Source organism: Falco naumanni, chromosome 5, assembly GCF_017639655.2.
Source record: "Falco naumanni isolate bFalNau1 chromosome 5, bFalNau1.pat, whole genome shotgun sequence".
Taxonomy (NCBI): domain Eukaryota; kingdom Metazoa; phylum Chordata; class Aves; order Falconiformes; family Falconidae; genus Falco; species Falco naumanni.
This window is the reverse complement of record NC_054058.1, coordinates 701,950-718,861: the sequence shown is the minus strand read 5'-3', so window position 1 is coordinate 718,861 and position 16,912 is coordinate 701,950. Positions and strand designations below refer to the sequence as shown.

General features: G+C 55.5%; 2 protein-coding genes across 3 annotated transcripts; both read right to left on the bottom strand.

The window, feature by feature from the left end:
* Window positions 1-2,117: 2,117 nt before the first annotated feature.
* C1R (complement C1r) lies at window positions 2,118-9,516 on the bottom strand. The gene is made up of 11 exons (XM_040596100.1): window positions 9,466-9,516; window positions 8,490-8,718; window positions 8,063-8,255; window positions 7,742-7,885; window positions 7,398-7,594; window positions 6,765-6,912; window positions 6,559-6,680; window positions 5,889-5,967; window positions 5,320-5,460; window positions 3,623-3,697; window positions 2,118-3,395 (listed from the first exon to the last, which is right to left on the bottom strand). Coding segments are annotated over exons 1-11 (2,133 nt in total). The 5' UTR covers window positions 9,468-9,516; the 3' UTR covers window positions 2,118-2,592.
* A 4,954-nt stretch (window positions 9,517-14,470) lies between these two features.
* Window positions 14,471-16,197, bottom strand: RBP5 (retinol binding protein 5). 2 transcript variants are annotated; one of them, XM_040596940.1, is made up of 4 exons: window positions 16,043-16,197; window positions 15,629-15,807; window positions 14,991-15,146; window positions 14,471-14,600 (listed from the first exon to the last, which is right to left on the bottom strand). In XM_040596940.1, exons 1-4 carry the CDS (start codon window positions 16,113-16,115, stop codon window positions 14,547-14,549), a joined length of 462 nt encoding a protein of 153 aa, XP_040452874.1. In that variant the 5' UTR covers window positions 16,116-16,197; the 3' UTR covers window positions 14,471-14,546. The 2 variants fall into 2 exon arrangements, with proteins under 2 accessions (XP_040452874.1, XP_040452875.1); XM_040596941.1 differs by having other exon boundaries at window positions 15,045-15,146; window positions 16,043-16,193.
* Window positions 16,198-16,912: the final 715 nt, after the last annotated feature.

Below are 16,912 nucleotides of genomic sequence, written 5' to 3'. Positions count from 1 at the left end.
GGGATTTTTCCCAGGGCGGGGGTCAAAACTGGAACAAGTACCATAACACTGCGGGATCTCTGTCCCCGGGAATCTTCATAACTTGCCCAGACGAGGCCCTGAAGCTCTGAAGTACTGCTGTCAGCAGCGCGTTGGACTAGAGACCTCCTCTTCCAGCCAAAGTTTTTCTGAGAGTCGGGGAAATGGTGAGGAGGAGGAGGTGTGCAGCTCTTGGGAGATTCCACAGATTCCCACACTCAGTGCAAGCACCTTCAGGTTTGAGTAACCAGCAAAAGGTTATTTTGTCATTGGGCTGGTAACCAAGGATCTTACACCACATTCCTGAGGAACTGGACCCACAGGACACTGAATGCTTTTTACTTTTATATCTGTATGTGTCAAGCTTGAATCTTGTATGAAGTTTTATAGTCATCCCTTCTTGTGGCTAAGTAGGTGGACTCATCCCAGCTTTCCTGGCATCCTCATGGAGTGCCAAAGGCAGGTGTCCAGCCCTGGTATCCAGTCGCGGCTGCAAATTTAGCTCGTGTCCCTCTTGGGCAAAGAGGTGACTGCATACTGGCAAAGAAACAACGATGCAGTGGTGCCGTGGTGACAATTTTTTATAGCTTCACAGTATGTATTAGAATTTTACAAATTATACAGACAAGGCCAAACATCTGGGGTAATCATGAGCGAAAGCCACTAGAAATCTTACAGCCTGCTGTGTCTGGCTGTTAGGAAGCTTCTGCCTTGGCTATGTGATGGATACTTCAGCAGTAGGAACAGCTCAACAAAGTATGATTTGGGGAAAATTAATCCATTTTAAGTTCTGAAAAGTGACCTTCAAACTAAGGTAAGACATTTCCTCAACTCCTCTGCCCACAAAGCCACTCAGGCAAGCAGCATCGCGTGATTACTCACCAACCTGCTGATGAACTCCAGTCTTTCTCAAAAGCAAGGGAAGGCAAACTGCTGAAATCAATTCAGGACAGCCAAGGAGAAGAGAAACAGAAACGTGGCTGAATGGTCGAAGAGCAGGAGACAGGAAAGCAACTCACTTAGCTGGGATTGCTCTTCCTAGGGGGGTCACAGGTTCCACTGGGGTTTTGAGGCAAATCATCTGTTCTCCATGCCTCAGTTTCCTGAAGTTTCCTAGTCTCCTGCAAAGTAGGAGATCCTTTAAGATGCCTTCTCTGTAATTTTTCTCAATTTTTACAAGGACCGAAGAGTTGGGTATTTTTCTGTCCTTGTCACCTGTACTCACTGAACATCTCAGAAATTCCCTGTTCTTCACCTGGAATACTCCCCCAGCTGCATATTCTGCATCCTCCCTTCCCTCCCCCAGACCAGGTTTTATCCATTGCTCCTGTACAACTGGGCACCTTGTTTTACCATGCTCCTGTTGTCTCTCCTGCTCCTCTCTTGCCCACACAAATGGGAAAGATCAACAGAATTCCAACCCTGGAGATCATGGGTGAACTTGTATCAGATGTGCAATTTCGCAGCTCGCTCCCCAGGGTATGTTATCTCAAAAGCAAATGAGACATACTGACACCTGAGGAGATCCACAGCTGGATCTCACAGAAAACAGTGCGAGAAGGCAGCTATGACCTTGCCCCCCCGAGTTCCTGCCAGGCTGTCGCAGACCTCAGTTCTCTCAATGACTCATCAGAAAAAGGCAGGCTGTTCTGCAGCAGCAAAACTAGTCAAGAACTCCAGAGAATACCCACAACACAAGAGGTGTCACCTCCTCTCTGAGTTGGCATCATTTCAGAGCTGCTGTCCTGCAGTCAGGGCCTTATTTTGTAGAGTATAAAAAAATTCATCCCCAAATTCTGATCAGTAACGGTTCCTGGGCTCTTTTCTCCATGAGACTGGTTGTCGTCTTCCCTGTCTTTTGAATGTGGCATCACACAGACAACTTATTTTTGCCTCCGTTGAAGCCACCTGGAGTTTCAGACCAGGTAATCTAATGGTAGTTTTGTGACAGGTGACTAAATGCCACGTGCCGTTAAAGAACTGGAAACGTTTTAGTGGCAGGTAAAGCGATCCCTGTATAAACTCCATAGGTTGCTTTCAGTGATGGGGAATGTTTACTAGTTGCTAAAAGCAAAGACAGAAAACCACAGCACACCTGGTTTCTCCAGCAATGATTTTAATATTTGTAGAATCTCACTGATGCCAATGGGCATATGTATGCTGTACTCGGCACAAAGAACCACATCCTTCAGGAAAGTCTGCTGCCCTGCAGCCCTCCCACACCACAGAGTACAGCAGTAGATTGCAGCAATCTGATGGTATCGTGAGCGCTTCAAACAAGAATAGGTTTGCTGTCCTGAGATTTCATGATAATATTATTAAGGCTTCATCCAGTAATAAGATCTGGAAGAACGAGAGCATCCTCAGAGGCATCCCAGGCCGCCAGTGGTACAACAGCTTTGGTAAGTTTTGATGGTGCCACCAAAAATTTATCAAACAGTGTGGTGGCTTTCAGACATAGTCTGTGTGTTTGGAAAGCTTTTGGTACATCATCCAAAGCTTTAGATAGGATTTTCTGTGTCTGGAAATTTACATGTTGTTGGTGATTCTTCAGCTAGCAGGACAGAGCAGTGTCTAGAGCCTGTCCTCCCCCGCTATCCCTTTGATCCAGTCCAAGTAGTTGAGGATCTTGGTGTAGAAGCCATAACCTTCAGCACAGCCGATACCCCAAGAAACAATACCGGTAGCCACCCAGCGCCCACTTCCTGCATCTAGCACCGTGTAGACACTCCCACTGTCCCCCTGGCAGGTGTCTCGCTTGTCTCTGAGGAAGCCAGCACAGAACATGTTCTCAGAGAAAACCATAGGTACGTGTCCCTTCTTACTGTCCAGCCACCTCTGACACTCCTCTCGAGCAACAGCTGGCAGGCTCACATACTTCAAATGATTTGAAATGAAATTTTTTTCCACACCAAACCCGCTCACGTAGCCCATGTGCCCATGCACGTAGAACGTGGTGTTGGTGGTATCTGGGAGACAGATGGGCAGTACGGTAGGGCCCAGGGTCACTGGGTGTTTCAGCTCCAGCAGGGCTATGTCCCCATTGAAGTTGTACTCATCACTGGGGTTGTAATCTGGATGGATAAAGATCCTACGTACAGGGTGGTTACCCATCTTGTGGAGCTCTTCTACCTTCTCGTGGCCGAGGAAAATGTTAGCCTCCTCTGCCAGCTGCTCCAGGCTGACATTGCTCCCCCCAGCCCCTTTGGGGAAGATGGTGTGGGCGGCAGTCAGGATCCAGCGGTCGCCCAGGAGCGCGCCGCCCCCTCGCCCGTGGATGCCAGTCAGAGCCTGCCAAGGGAAGTTGCCTGTCTTTGCCGACTTGCCACCCAAGATCCGCTGGACTTCAGTAACGGGGTTGACCGGCTTCCCGCACACTGTGAAGAAACGCAAGGAGATGATGACACCCTCCGTTGCCCTGGCTTGTCTCTCTCCTTCCTACCACCACTGTTTGATTTCACCTTATTTTTGCCTTCCTGGATAGATTTCCCTGTCCTCCCTCACTGACACCATTGTCCTCATTCCCCTCCCTGCATTTTGTCCTGGCTTTGTGCTGACTGTAAGCATGGATCAGTAAACACCAAAGTCAGAGTTTTTTACTGACCTGGCAAACAGGCAGGAATCTTCATCTGGCCATCTCGATCCACCCAGGTTCCCTCAGGAGAGCAGGTGAATGTGTCTGTAGGATGGAGAGGGAAGTGAATGAGACCCAGGCCTCCAGGGATGGGGTGGGAAGAAAGAATAGGATAGGATAGGACAGGACAGCACAGAAGAACAGAACACAACAGAATATTTTCAAGGGGTTCCTCTTTCCAAGCTATCCCACATGTTGCTCTCAGCCCTTCCATCCCAAAACAGCCTCTCCCAGGAAAAGCCACCGGGGGTATAGTCTGGAACATCTCCATCTGGGGTAGCATGTGCATCTCAGAGCACCTCAGCTCCAGGGGAGCAGTAAAGCTCAGGCATTGCTTCCCTAGAAGAAAAACCTGAAGAGTTATCTGAGTGAAGCAAAGACTTCACATGCTTACAGAGCTCTTATTAGCCCAAGGAAGGGAGAGAAGAAGTAAGGACGTGGATTTTAAATCCAAGGTTTTGGTCTCTGTAGTTTGCAGAGAGTTGGACAACGTGGTTTGTTCCAGAAACAGAAAAAAAGATGAGACCATTACTGTACATGTTCAGTATCTATTTCGGAGGCTACACTGCAGGTCAGCGAAGTTGCCTGTCACCTCTCAGCAGAGACTCCCCTACCTCCAACATTCCTGCTTGTCATAGAAAGTTTGTGCTGGTGACTAAAAATAATTGAGATACAATTTGTCTTACACTGTAGCAAATGCTTCCAATAAAGGGTTTGCTGTTCTCTTTCAAAATTGACTAAATCACGATGACTCACCACCAGAATGTGGCTGGTACTGATATTTACTTGCTCCTGACTTTTTTCTGTTGAGGTTCAGCTCTGACTCTTTATGAAGGAGTTAAACTCGGGTACAAGAATAATCAAATTCAACGTTACTACCAACTTAAAGAACTCCTTAGCTGTTTGCTCCTGGCCCCAGGGAGCGTCTCACCCCTCTGAGGCATGCTGCACAACTCTACGCCCATGCTGGCAACCATGTCAAGAACTGACTCAGCTTAAAAATCTACATTTTTTTCTCTGGAGTCTAAATGAGCAGCCAAGGCAAGGAAATCATAAACTCCTTATGCTGTTCCCGTAACCAAAGCTCCTGTGCCGTCAAATCATGATCCAGGTGCAAAAAGAAGTCATGTGAATGGGTTTGAACGTTGCCTTAATTTTTCTGACCTGCTGCACGAAAACGGGTTTTTCTGTCTGTATGTTATTTAGCCCTTAGACGTCTCTGCTGCTGGACAATATTCCAAAAGGTAAGCAGCATTACAGTGGAGTGAAATGTGAGTTTGTTTATTTGCATCTGTAGCAACTTGGGCTGGAGTGGTGAGTTTTCAGAGTTTTGGTGATTCCCAGCCACCATGCCTCAAATTTCAGTGAAAGAATGAAATCCACTAGGGAAGAACAAATCATGACTACAGGTGAGAGAATAAGACCTTCTGCAAAAGTTAAGGAGAGTGTGTAGGAGGGGCGTGACGGACTCTGGGAATGAAGCAGAGTTGGGAATAGCTGGGGTGACAAGCCTCAGGAGCTGTGCTGCAGAGCCAAGGAAAGATGGGAGAGCCTCTGCAGGAGGAGAGCATGAGCCCTGAGCCTGGGGAGCAGGGACGACTCTAACTGGGAATCTGGGAGGGCTTTTTGTACAGGGATTTCAATGCCCACGTGGGGTTAGGACTCACCGCCACCTGTTCTGGTGACAATGTGATAATATGGCTCATTGCATCGGTATGTGATCACCGACTGGTAGGTGTTGTCTGCAGGCTCGTTGACATAGCTGAATGCCCCGTTGCTCAGGGGTGTAGGGTCGCCACAGTTCACAACTACGAAAAGAAAAAAAAAAAAAAAAGCAGAAGAAAAGCGAGATGAGCCAAAGCCAGCCTTACTGCCTGCAGGGTTAGGGGCAGCTGCGACTGTGCCCGTGGTGGGAAGGACCAGTCAGTACAGCGGGCAGAGAGACCTTGTTCCAAAATGGATCCCTGACTGGGATCTTTTGCTTTTAGGTCTTACAACTTTATAGCAAATTTTTAGTGATATTTTATGCATTTCTGTAAGGGAGGAGAAACGGTTAAGCTTTTGCAAGTGGAAAAACGTCGTGAAAGTCAACACTGGACCTCCACAAGTCCTTCCAACCAGCAGATCCATGATTCTATGGCCACAGCCAAACTGAGTCATAGATACTGAGGTCCCCATGTTCCCGGAGGGGGAAAGCCACAGCAGGGGCCATAATCCCTCTTCTCAGCTCACTCACTTTCACAGTGGGGCATGGACTGGTGCCATGTTCCATCTGCCTGGCAGACAGCCGTAAAGGACAGCAGCTTTCGGTGCCCCTGTGGGGGAGAGAAAACCACCTCTGTTGGTTGTACAGAGCCTTACATTCCCTCCCCCACATCAAAATATTGTTCTGTCTGCCCTTCTGTTCACTGCTGTCCAACAGGTGCCCCTCTGCAGTCTGTTCCAGCTGCTGCCCTCTCCCTTTGCTGCCTTCCCTCTGTCCTGTGCTTGCCACAGGCTACAGACCCTTCCCAGCAGGCACAGGCAGCAGCAGCCAGCAACCACGGCACCGCGGCGAGTCTGGGGTGCTACCCAGTCCTGGCAACAGGATAGCAAGGGGGGCAGATGCATCTCCTTCACATCCAATTTCACATCCTTCCAAAGAGACAGTCTTGTTTACCAGTGTTTCTTGGGATCTTTGTCTCTCATCTTCTACCAAGGCTTTGTGAGACAGTAACTACATAAGGAAGGGAGCTGGGAAGGGAGAAACCACTGGAAGAAAGCCGACAGGAGCAAGGAAGAAACAGCAGTTGCAAGAGGTTGCCATGAGCGAAATCTCCGAAGACAGTTTTGCTGACAGGTGAGAGGCTTACACAGGCTGAAGAGCAGCCAGAGCATGGCTGGAGGGAGCAGAGAAGGGGTCTCACCTCCACCAGGTTATACCCAGTCTTGCAGCTGACGATGAAATAGTCCTGAAATTGATACACAGGCTGAAGGTCCCTGATGATGGTGAACTGATCCTGTGGGACAGGCTGCGGGCACCGTATTTCTGTTAGAGAATGGGACAAAGTAAGTCGGCATTAACCAATGGCGTAGATCGGCTGTAGCAGCCTCTGGGGAAGAAATGGCTTACTCTCCGAGGTGTAGTGGATCTTCCAGCCACGGCTGAACCCCGACTCATCAGTGAGGAAGAGTATGTCCACCTCATTGCTGTTGGTTTCAATGATGCCGGGTGACTCCTTGCCACAGAATTCACCAATCTCTCTCTCACGTGCTTGGATCTGATGAGGAGAACAGGTATCACAGGGACAGAAACACAAATGCCTCTCTGCCCCAGCACCCGTATCTCAGTCCAGACCAAGTGCGACAGTGCCTGTGATGGCGAGCAGGGCTGGCGGTCTGACCCACCCTTGCTGACCGATGAGAGCAGGGGGCCGACCGACCGCAAGCTCTGTGTCCCCCTTCTCAGGGGAAACAGAGCTATTGACCCCTTCAAATCATGAGATTAAATCAAAGGGAGATAAAACTGGCAGAGGGATGATTTTTTTTGGCTTCCCTCAGAGCGGCCTGTGACCCAGAGCCTCTGACCTCAGGACAGCAGTAATTAAGTGCACCGAGGGAGGAAGACAGGGGAAGAGCTCAGTCCTTTGTGCCAGGCACCCTCCTTGTACTGATCCTGTATTTCTCATCCCAGGAGTGGTGTCCCCACAATTCCTGTCTGGATCCGGCAGCGGGGTTGGAAGTGGAGTTTGCCAGTCTCCAGTACCTTGAGCTGGTCATAAGGACAGCGGACTTGCTGGTGGTCATCAATCTCAAAGGGATCCAAGAACTTGAGGATGACAGACAGGCCCTTCTGCAGACGGATGCTGTAGTTACACTGGAGGTCCTCAGGGTAAGGCTGGGGGTACTCCGGGCTGCTCAGGTACCCAGCTGCCTCTGTGAACAACTGGCTGCTGCACTCCACTGGCGCAAAGGAAGAAAGCAGAGGTCACGTTGTGGAGCCATGTCTCCTGCGGCCCTGCCGGCTGCTCCCTAAGCCACTTCTCCCACCCTTCCTGGCTGCAGGGCTCCTTCCCTGGAACTCTCTGATCTTTACCAATTTCAGTTTACCTTTGCAGGAGTGCTGGTCACTCTGAAGCTGGTAGCCAGCCCGGCAAGAACAGAAGTAGCCACCCACATAGTTGTGGCAGAAGTGCTGGCACCGAGGCCTTTCTTCTATCTCAGCAGCATAGTTAGGGCCACATTCATCAAGATCTGAGGACATATGAGATGCAGGGACAAGGGGAGGAAAGTGTTAAAACTGCCACTCACTGAAAGTACACAGACACCCATGTCCTTGCTTACACCTTCTCTTTATTTGTCTGACAAGAAGAAAAATTGGTTAGAGCCACACAGGTACCTTTTTGCATGCCGAGGGTATTGCCTACTCACCCACAGCTCGGTAATAGGCCAGGAAGCCCCTGTAGGGGATCACCGTGCCGTTTTCTTCGTTGGAGAAATCGGAGTGAAACGCCAGGTGCATCCTGTTCCCCTTAGACACAAACTCCTTCCTTCCTGGGTGATTGCCTGTGGGTGACTCAAGCCGGCCACAGTATCGGCCCAAGTTCCTCTTGTCTGCTTTGATCTGTCAAGGTTAAGGGGAAATCACAGTTGCCCGAGAAGATGCCACCTGCCTGTGGACCCCTGTCACCCAGCCATGAGCTGCCAGTACCTGCTCCTCCCATTTCTCTCTTTAACTCCTTCCCTTCCCTTTGTGGGAAGCATGAGAGGAAGCCTGGTGAATGAGGACCCACTGCGTGTGGTGGCCACCAAATTCCAATCTCCAGCCACCCCTCAGCCCCGGTGTCTATGCAGGTACCTTAACATAGTCATAGAAGCAGGACTCAGATGGCTCCAGGTCAAAATACATGAAGGTCAGCTTCACCACATAGCCTTTTGGGACACGGATGTCCCAGACGCTGATGTTATTGTTGGGATACGGCTTGGGATAACCAGGGGATCTGATCTCCCCAAAGAACTTTCCTGGGACTGTACTGGAATTGATGACTCCAAAGAAAAGGAAGGCCCACAGGAGCAGAAGAGTGTGCCTGTGAACATGGCAAGTAAACGATGACATTGCACAAAATTAGGTCATCCGAAGTCGGAGGAGACTTCACAGGTGACTTGTGCACTACCTAACGGGAGCCTTGCTGCAGGTCCCTTCTGGCTTGGGTGGCCCAGGAGCGAGAGGGACAGGTGACATGGCAGCCAGCAGCACCAGCCAGCTTCCAGCAAGGTGCTGCCACCAGCCAAGGGAGGCATCGATCTGAGGGGGCACAGGCAAGTTCCCCGGTCCCTCAGAGGCTGGGGGGTGGGGGGTGGGGGTGGGGGGCTGCTCCCTCAGAGGCTGGGGGTAGGGGGCTGCTCCCTCAGAGCCGGGGGGGGGGGGGGGGGGGGGGGGGGCTGCTCCCTGTGGCCCTGGGCTGGTGGATCGTTTCTGGACACCGCTACATCGGAAGCTCTCTGCCCGGTGGGGGCGGTGAGGGTCTGCGGCTCTCAAGCCCAGTTTGCGGAGGAGCCATCCCCCGGTGCCCCCCGGGCAGCCCTGGACCCCGCCATGCCTTGGTTTCTCTCCTCCAAAAGCTGGCACTTATTTTTTTTCTTTCTTTTTCCTCATTCTGCAGATCCCCCCCCGGGGAACGGGACTCTCCGTGTTCCTCCAAAACAAGCTCCCTGCCCCGAGCTCACGGAACCACCAGCCGGGGAATTCCCTCTTCCGCAGCCCTGCGTGCCCGCGGAGCTGCACCGCGGCCCCTTCGCCCTGGAGGGGTCCAGCCCACCGCCCCCCCACTCACATGTCCGTGCGCGGCTCCGGCTGCGGGCGGCTGGCGGCGGGGACCGGGGCGGCTCGGCGGGGCGGGGGGGGGGGACGGGGGCGGGGGAAGCCGGTGGGGGGAGCCGGGAGGGGGACGGGGACGAGGGGGACAGGGACGGAGTCGGGGGCGGGGGGAGCCGGGGGGAGCCGGGGGGGGGGCGGGGGGGAGGAGTCGGGGGAGCGGGGGGGGGCGGGGTCGGGGGAGCCGGAGCCGCGAGGGGGCCCGGTGACAGAGGCCGCGGCCGCCCGGGCGCCCGGCACTGCTGCCCCCTGCTGCCGCCGCCCCGCGCCCTGCAGACGCGCTCCGGGAGGCGCTCCCGGGGGTCTCACCCCCGCGCCGGGCAGGGCCCGTCCGTCTCTCCCGGGCGGGGAGGCAGCGGAACGCCCGATGGAGCCCCCCCGGGGCTGGAGCCGCCACCCCGCAGCTGCTCTGGGTTTGTGTCCCGCCCCCCCCGAGATGTTCTCCTTCACTCCCCCCACCCCATATGGGCAGGTTTCTGCTGTGGGAAGAAGACCAGAAATTTTAGTCTTAATAAATGAAGCTTACAAAAAAACATCAAACCACCAAAAAAAAGCCAAGTTTTCTCTGTTCTGGCTTGCTGAGGAAGAGCACCTGGGAGTTTTTTTGGGGATGGGAACTGGGAGCTTCTTCAGGGGACGCAAGAAAACTTGGGCATTTGCCTTAAATATTAGGAAAAATAAGCAAACATATGGAATTAAAAGCACTCTGAGAACACGTTCCTTTCCAAGGACACTTCTTGCTGTTTCTTCTGCAAGCATTTTTAGGAGAAACCAGCTAGCTAGATAAGGCCTGTGTTATTTAATGAGGAAATAAGGAAACACAGCAACTTAAAAACACCTTTCAATCTTTTATCAGCTTAGTGCCCAAGACACGTATTGTGTGCCACAGAATTCATGAAGTTTGAAATTTCTTGGCTTTCAGACTTTGGTGTAAGAGATAAAACATCATTTTAGTGGTTTTCCCTTAGAATTAATGAGTGGCTTCAGAGAAATCAACAAGTTTCTTGCATTGAAATCACAGGAAACAGTTCACAGCCTCAAAAACCTGTTGAATGAAGATGAAAATAGAAAAAGAATGAAGAAAGCATCTTTGGGATATTTATGGAAGTGTACTAGAGAACCTGCTCATCAAATGTCTTTGAGTTATTATCTGAAAAAGATCACATGAACATGTAATTAGTGGCTCTGTCATAACACTGTATGGCCCCATGCATCAGAATTAAGGTTAAGTGGGGGACCTTACCCCAGTACTTCCAGACCTCCAGCCATCCCCTCCGTGGGATGAACGCTCCCACTGTGCTGTGCCATGCGGAGAGCGATGCCAGCTCATGGTCCCACCACCGTGGAGGGGAGATGATGTCCTGGCACCGCAGCGGGACAGCGCGGGCAGGGCTGGGAACCGCTCTGGGAGCGATGCACGGGCATCGGGCAGGGCTCCTCGGCACAGCGCCGGCAGGCAGAGTGGCACAGGATCCCTTGCCGGGGAGCTGATCATCTCGGCGTGCTTGCGGGAAGGAATCTTCTGTGCAGGAGGCACTCCTGGGAGCGCCCCTTCCAGGACACATCTCCCATGTCCTCGTTTCCTCCCCTCACCCTCGTAACACTACCTGGGCTACCAGCAGAGTACTTCAGGCGGTGAAGCCAGGGTGGTTAGCGGGGATATGTCTAACTGAAACAGCCCACCTCTAACACATCCCACAGAACCACCTGATTTGGACAACACAGCTATGCCCCCCAGTCCTGCTCCAGTGCTCATACTGGTGGCGTTCCCCTTCAGATGCTCTCTGCAGTCCTCTTGCTGGCAGGTAGGAGCCAGGAGATACCTGCTAACATTTATTCCCTCAGGAAGATGTCTGTGCCTGACTTCACTTAAGAGCAGAATACATGTAGGACCACGGAATACATGTAGGAGCCTAGAACGCCAAGACCAGCGCCTGTCTGCTGCCTGCTGGGCTCACAAAAAGACTGGACAATAAATCCAGACTGTGTCAGAGCAAAGTAAAGGAAGTGTAGATCTTCAACACAGTCAAAGATGCCAACCTCCTCTCATGGTGACAGACTCCTGCTTTGAATACAGTGTGTTACAGCAGGTCATTGGAGACCACAGCCTCAGAAGCCATGAGACCATCCTCTGATGTGCAGACCCTCTCATCCACCATGGAGGAGAAGTTGGATACTTTATCCTCAAACCTGAAGCAAGGAGGACAGAGAAATACCTCTGCTGGGCCTCCTACAGCTACACCACCCACCCTGCAGTACAGCAAGGCCACAGACCCAGGGTCACCCATAAACACTAAGGCGCTTTCCCAGGGCATCTACACTCAACCCCTTGGTTTGATGACCCACTGCAGCCTTCTGGGGACACTGCCACTAGCCACTGGGCTTGGGCTTCCCATGGCCAGGCCTGTGCTGTTCAGTGCCTTATTGCTTTTTCAGACAAATCATGCCACTCCTGCAGCTCTGGCTGATACAGAGGAGATGACCTACACCAAAAGAAGGCTCAGGACTCACTGAAGAGTGAAGGTCTTCCCCCTGGTATGAGATGGTGGCCAGCAGCAGCAGCTTGGCTGTCTGTTTCTGTGCCTTCTAAATCAAGGAGCAAAGCTAAGTGCAATACCCCAGCAGGGAGGTGGTTCTGCAGCACTAGTCGCTCAGCAAGGGGCAAGAACAGTGTCCTCACAACACCGCACCTTATCCCCTGCCCCACGCTAGCATCCTCTCCTCCCACAGGCTCATGTCTCAGCGATACAGTGCTGCTGTGCAAAGTCACCATCTGACTTGGGCATCACACCTTTAGTGTGATGCCAAAAGAAAAAACAAGTGAGTTAGTGCTGGCAGTTACCCACTGGAGTCCTGGCATAGGCTGGAATACCATCATCCCTCTGGAGTATATTGTGGACCCCATCAAGTGGGTTTGATTTCTGTCTGTGGTTCTGGTACAACCAGATGCTTCCTGAAGACGAGAAGCTGTCATGGATCTATATGATGGCTGGCAACCAGTCAGGAGCAACGCACTCAGCAGGTCGCCCCACAGGCTTGCATGCCGATTATGTGGCTGGCATGCCAGCGGGAGAGTCTGGCTAACCACTGAAGGCAGTGGCTGTCTACCCGCAAACCAGAATGTAGGCTCAGAAAAGCATAGTTTGGACCAGCCTGTGGTGCAGGGCCTGAAATGAGTTGATTAGTTGTTGATCACATGGTCTGGAAGATACCAGTCCAGACGTGGTGAAGCGAGCTTGGTGTTGGGGCTCACGGGCAGCTCAGGAGGGCTCTCACTGTATGGCGGAGTATGAAGAGGGCAAGCATTGAACCAGCTTCAGCTGCTGTCAGACAAAGCTATGCCTTCTGCAACCACGGGATGCAATGGAGATCATGTAGAGGCTCCTTGTGCTGGAAGGAATGGTGTATTGTGGAGGTCTGCATAGAGCTGATGAATGGCATGCTGGGTGCTGTGGGTGCTGACAGGGTGCTGCAGCCTGGGATGCCCTCAGAGGCAATGCTGAGGGGCCAGAGGCCGGAGCTATAGGTGCAGCTGCAGCTCTCCAACCCCTTGCTTATCCCGTGTTCTGCAGTAACGCATTTCCCATGGCACTCATCTTTGCAGTTCCCTGAGAAGAAGCTCTTTGGAAAATACTACTTTTTAGATGAGCTGCTGAAAGAAAGAAATTGCATTTTCTCAGCTGGAGAAGGGCCCGTGTTTTCAAAACCCGCCTGCCTCTTGGTTCGCGGTGTCAGCAGCCACATGCTTCTGCGTACGCTGCTCCTCAACCTATTGCTGTGGGGGCAACCACAAGTGCCCTTCAGAAATAGCTGCCTGTGGGCTCCTGCATGTCCTGTCAGCTCTCTGCGCGGAAGGACGCCTCTGCCTTTGGCACCGGGCTGGCTTTGCGGGGGACCTGGCCTCCTCCGGTGCTGTCCCTTGGTCTCGGAGAAGCAGGCCAGCTGTGACGGCTGGGGGGGGGGCCAGGGGTGCTGTGGCCGAAGCCGGTGGCTGTGGCTTCTTACTCCAGGAAAGCCGGGATCCTCCTCACCCCCGGGACCTTCCCGGGGGAGCAGCGCAAGGATTTCGCACCGCCACGTGCGAGTCCCCGACTCCGGAGGCCAAGCGCTGCTTCTCGCCGTCCTGCCGGGGGACCCCAGGGCGCTGGGAGGAGCGTGGCGCCCCGGGGCCCCGAGCCGACGGCGGGTGCCGGTGGCTGCAGCAGCGGCAGGCTCAGCCCCGCCGCCCGCCCGGGCATCAGCCCTCGCTTCCCCGGGAGCCGGGGGCTTGGCCTGGGCGCGGAAGGCAAGAGGCGGCCCTGGGGGCCGGCCGCGCCTGGAGCAGCCCCCGCCCCGTTCCTCCCCGCCCCGCTCTTATTCTGAAAGGAGCCTCCGAGCGCTGCCGGCCCCGCCGCCCTGCCCGCCGCCTCTCCCCGCCTCCCGCCCGGCCCCGCCGGGATCCCTGCCCGCGGGCCGACCCGGTCCGAGCCACCCCGACCCGGGCTATCCCGGCCCATCGCATTCCACCCCGGTCCGGGCCATCCCGGCCCATCGCATCCCACCCCGGTCCGGGCCATCCCGGCCCATCGCATCCCACCCCGGTCCGGGCCATCCCGGCCCATCGCATCCCACCCCGGTCCGGGCCATCCTGGCCCATCGCATCCCACCACGGCCCGGTCCATCCTGGCCCATCACATCCCATCCCGGCCTGGCACATCCTGACCCATAGCATCGCATCCTCGCCAGGTCCATCCCAGCCCACTGCATGCTGGCCCGGTCCATCCCAGCCCATGGCACCCCATCCCGGCCAGGTCCATTCCAGTCCATCCCAGCCCATGGCATCCCATCCCCCCTGGCACATCCTGACCCATTGTATCCCATCCTGGCCAGGTCCATGCCAACCCATGGCATCCCATCCCAGCCTGGCCCATCCCATCCCATCCCAGCTCTGAGGGGCCAAAGAAAGCATGCTGCTGCAGGGGGCGCGACTCGCTCAGGTCTCGGTTCTTTTTCAGCATGGGGCAGTTTGCCCTCAGGAGCGGGGTCCTGGTCAGGGAGCGCTCACTTCACCTTCTGGAAAACCTGGACACAGACCTCGTCTTCAACAGTCATATGCTGGGGAAAGGGGAGGCAAAAGAGGAGTTTAGGCCGGATCCCCCACTTCTCTCCCTCCTCAGCTGCTGCCGCTGCAGCCCTGCCTGCCCTCCCTGTGCTTGCCAGAGTCACGCAGGTGAGATGCTGCTGTGTGGTCTTTCCGAACCCCCCAAAGCCCCAGTGGGCCAGGTAGCACAGATGGGCCAGGCAGCAGAGATTGGGCCAGGTAGCACGGATGGGCCAGGCGGCAGGGCACACGGACGGGCTGTTGCCTTTGTCAAGCTGCGTTAACTTTTAAACCCTGGAGGTGGATGTTTGTGTGCAGCAGTGGCTGCCCCGCAGAGACAGGGCTGAAGTCTGAGAGGAGCTGGCAGGAAACTGCGTGGCTGGCTTAGATCCCACAGCACTCACCCTGTCTGTGTCCCCCACCCACTGCAACTGGGATTTAGCAAGCTGCGTCCTCACCAGATGCAGCTTGTCCCCCTCCAGCCAGTGCCTCCAGCCTCGGTTTCTCTTCTCTCCTAGCTGCTCACACACCAGCTGATCCCCCTCCCAGGAGACAGTTGTCTGAAAAAAAGGAGGAGAGGGGAAGACGTTGTCCCAAGGCAAGTGTGTCGGGGCAGTACAGCTTTCCAGCCATGACACTCTTTTTCTCAGACACATTTTCAGAGGCAGCCCCTGACTTGGTGTTGCTTTGGTGGCTGCTTGGAACTGATGCTCTGTGGGGAGTGAATGACCCTCCGGTTTCCAAGTGCAGCAGAGTACTGCCCTGCCACTCTGCTCCGCAGGGCTTTGCTCAGAGGACAGCACCCCTGGGCCCCAGAGTGCTGGGGTTCTGCCCGGCTGGCACCCACCCGTGCTGCCGTGGTTTACCCAGAACCTGCTCCTGGGCCTGCAGGGGCATGCCAGCTCCCAGCCAGCATCTCAGCTCTTTGGGAAACAAAAGTTGAGCAAGTTCTTGTGCACGCACACACACATGCACACGCACACAGACACAGACACACACACACACACACACGTTCCCCAAGGGCACTGCATGGACTTCTCACCTGGCACTTGCGTCCATCCACAGGTCCCAGGTCTTCCTCAAACTGGACTCCCAGGTCAAAATCCATAACGTAGTCCCGCAGGGAGGTGATCGTGCGGATGACCATGTGATTTCCAGTATGGATGATCTCTTTATCGGGCTTCAGGAGGCAAACCACCTTTCGCAGGACCACATTGATATCTGGAGGGGGAGGGGAAGACCTATGGATGACCTGCCCCTCCCCCCCCCCCCCAGCAGCACCCCCGCAGAGCCCCTCCACTCTTTCAGCCAGGGACCCCCAGCCGTGACCCCTCTGCCCCCTCCCGCTGCACAAAGGCGGTGGTCGCGGGCAGAAGGAGGGGGAGCTCTCAACCCCTTTCTGGTGTTTTTAGAGGCGCAAGAGGGGAGGAAGGAGGGGGCGAGGCGGGTGGGTTACCTAGAGCGCGCAGGTAGTTGTCCATGTTCTCCTGGGAGACGAAGCGGTAGTAGCCGGTGAGGTTGGGGGGCATCCCGGGGGGCACGGCCGGGCGGGCAGCGCAGGGCACGGAGAGGGGCCGGGCAGCGCGCGCGGGCCGAGCCGGGCAGGGCGGGGGGGCTGCGGAGGGCTGCGGGGCCGCCCCGCTCCCGGCCCCCCGCTGCCGTAAAAGTCCCCGCGCCGGGGGGGCGCGGAAAAGGCCGGGACTGCCCCCGCTGTCCGCATCGCCAGCTCGGCGGGGGGGGGCCGGGAGCGGCAGGTCCCCGCCTCACCCTCCGCCCTCCTCGGGGGCTGCCGGGGTTAAACCCCGGGCTGCGGGCCCACCGTAAACCTGCCCCTCCTGCCGCCGCGGCGACGCGGCTGCGGGCTTCCACCCAGCTGTGCCCCGGCCCGCGCTGCCCCCGGCCCGGCCGCCCCGTCCAGGGCACACGACGCGGGCGGCAGCTCCGCTCTGCCGAGCCCGGGCCGGGCTGGGGGCGGGTGCGCTCCGCACCCCCTTCACCGCTACCCCCCCGATCGCTTCACCCCCGGCCCCGGCCGGCCCCTCCCTTCCCTCTCGAAGCCCCCAGGCCCAGCACGGCCAGGCGCCCCCAGTCCTCGCCCCGCTCCCCGCCCTGGCCGGGTTGCAGTGAGAGGGAAAACAGCGGCTGCACCGCGCCGTCCCGCTCCGCAGCGCTCCGCACCGCCCCGCATCACAGCACATCGCTCCGCACCGCTCCGCATCACAGCACACCGGACCCCCGCCCCGCATCACAGCACACCACTCCGCACCGCCCCTCCGCACCGCACCCCTGCACCCCCTCGCCCCGCCCCCCCGCCCCGCCCTGCAGT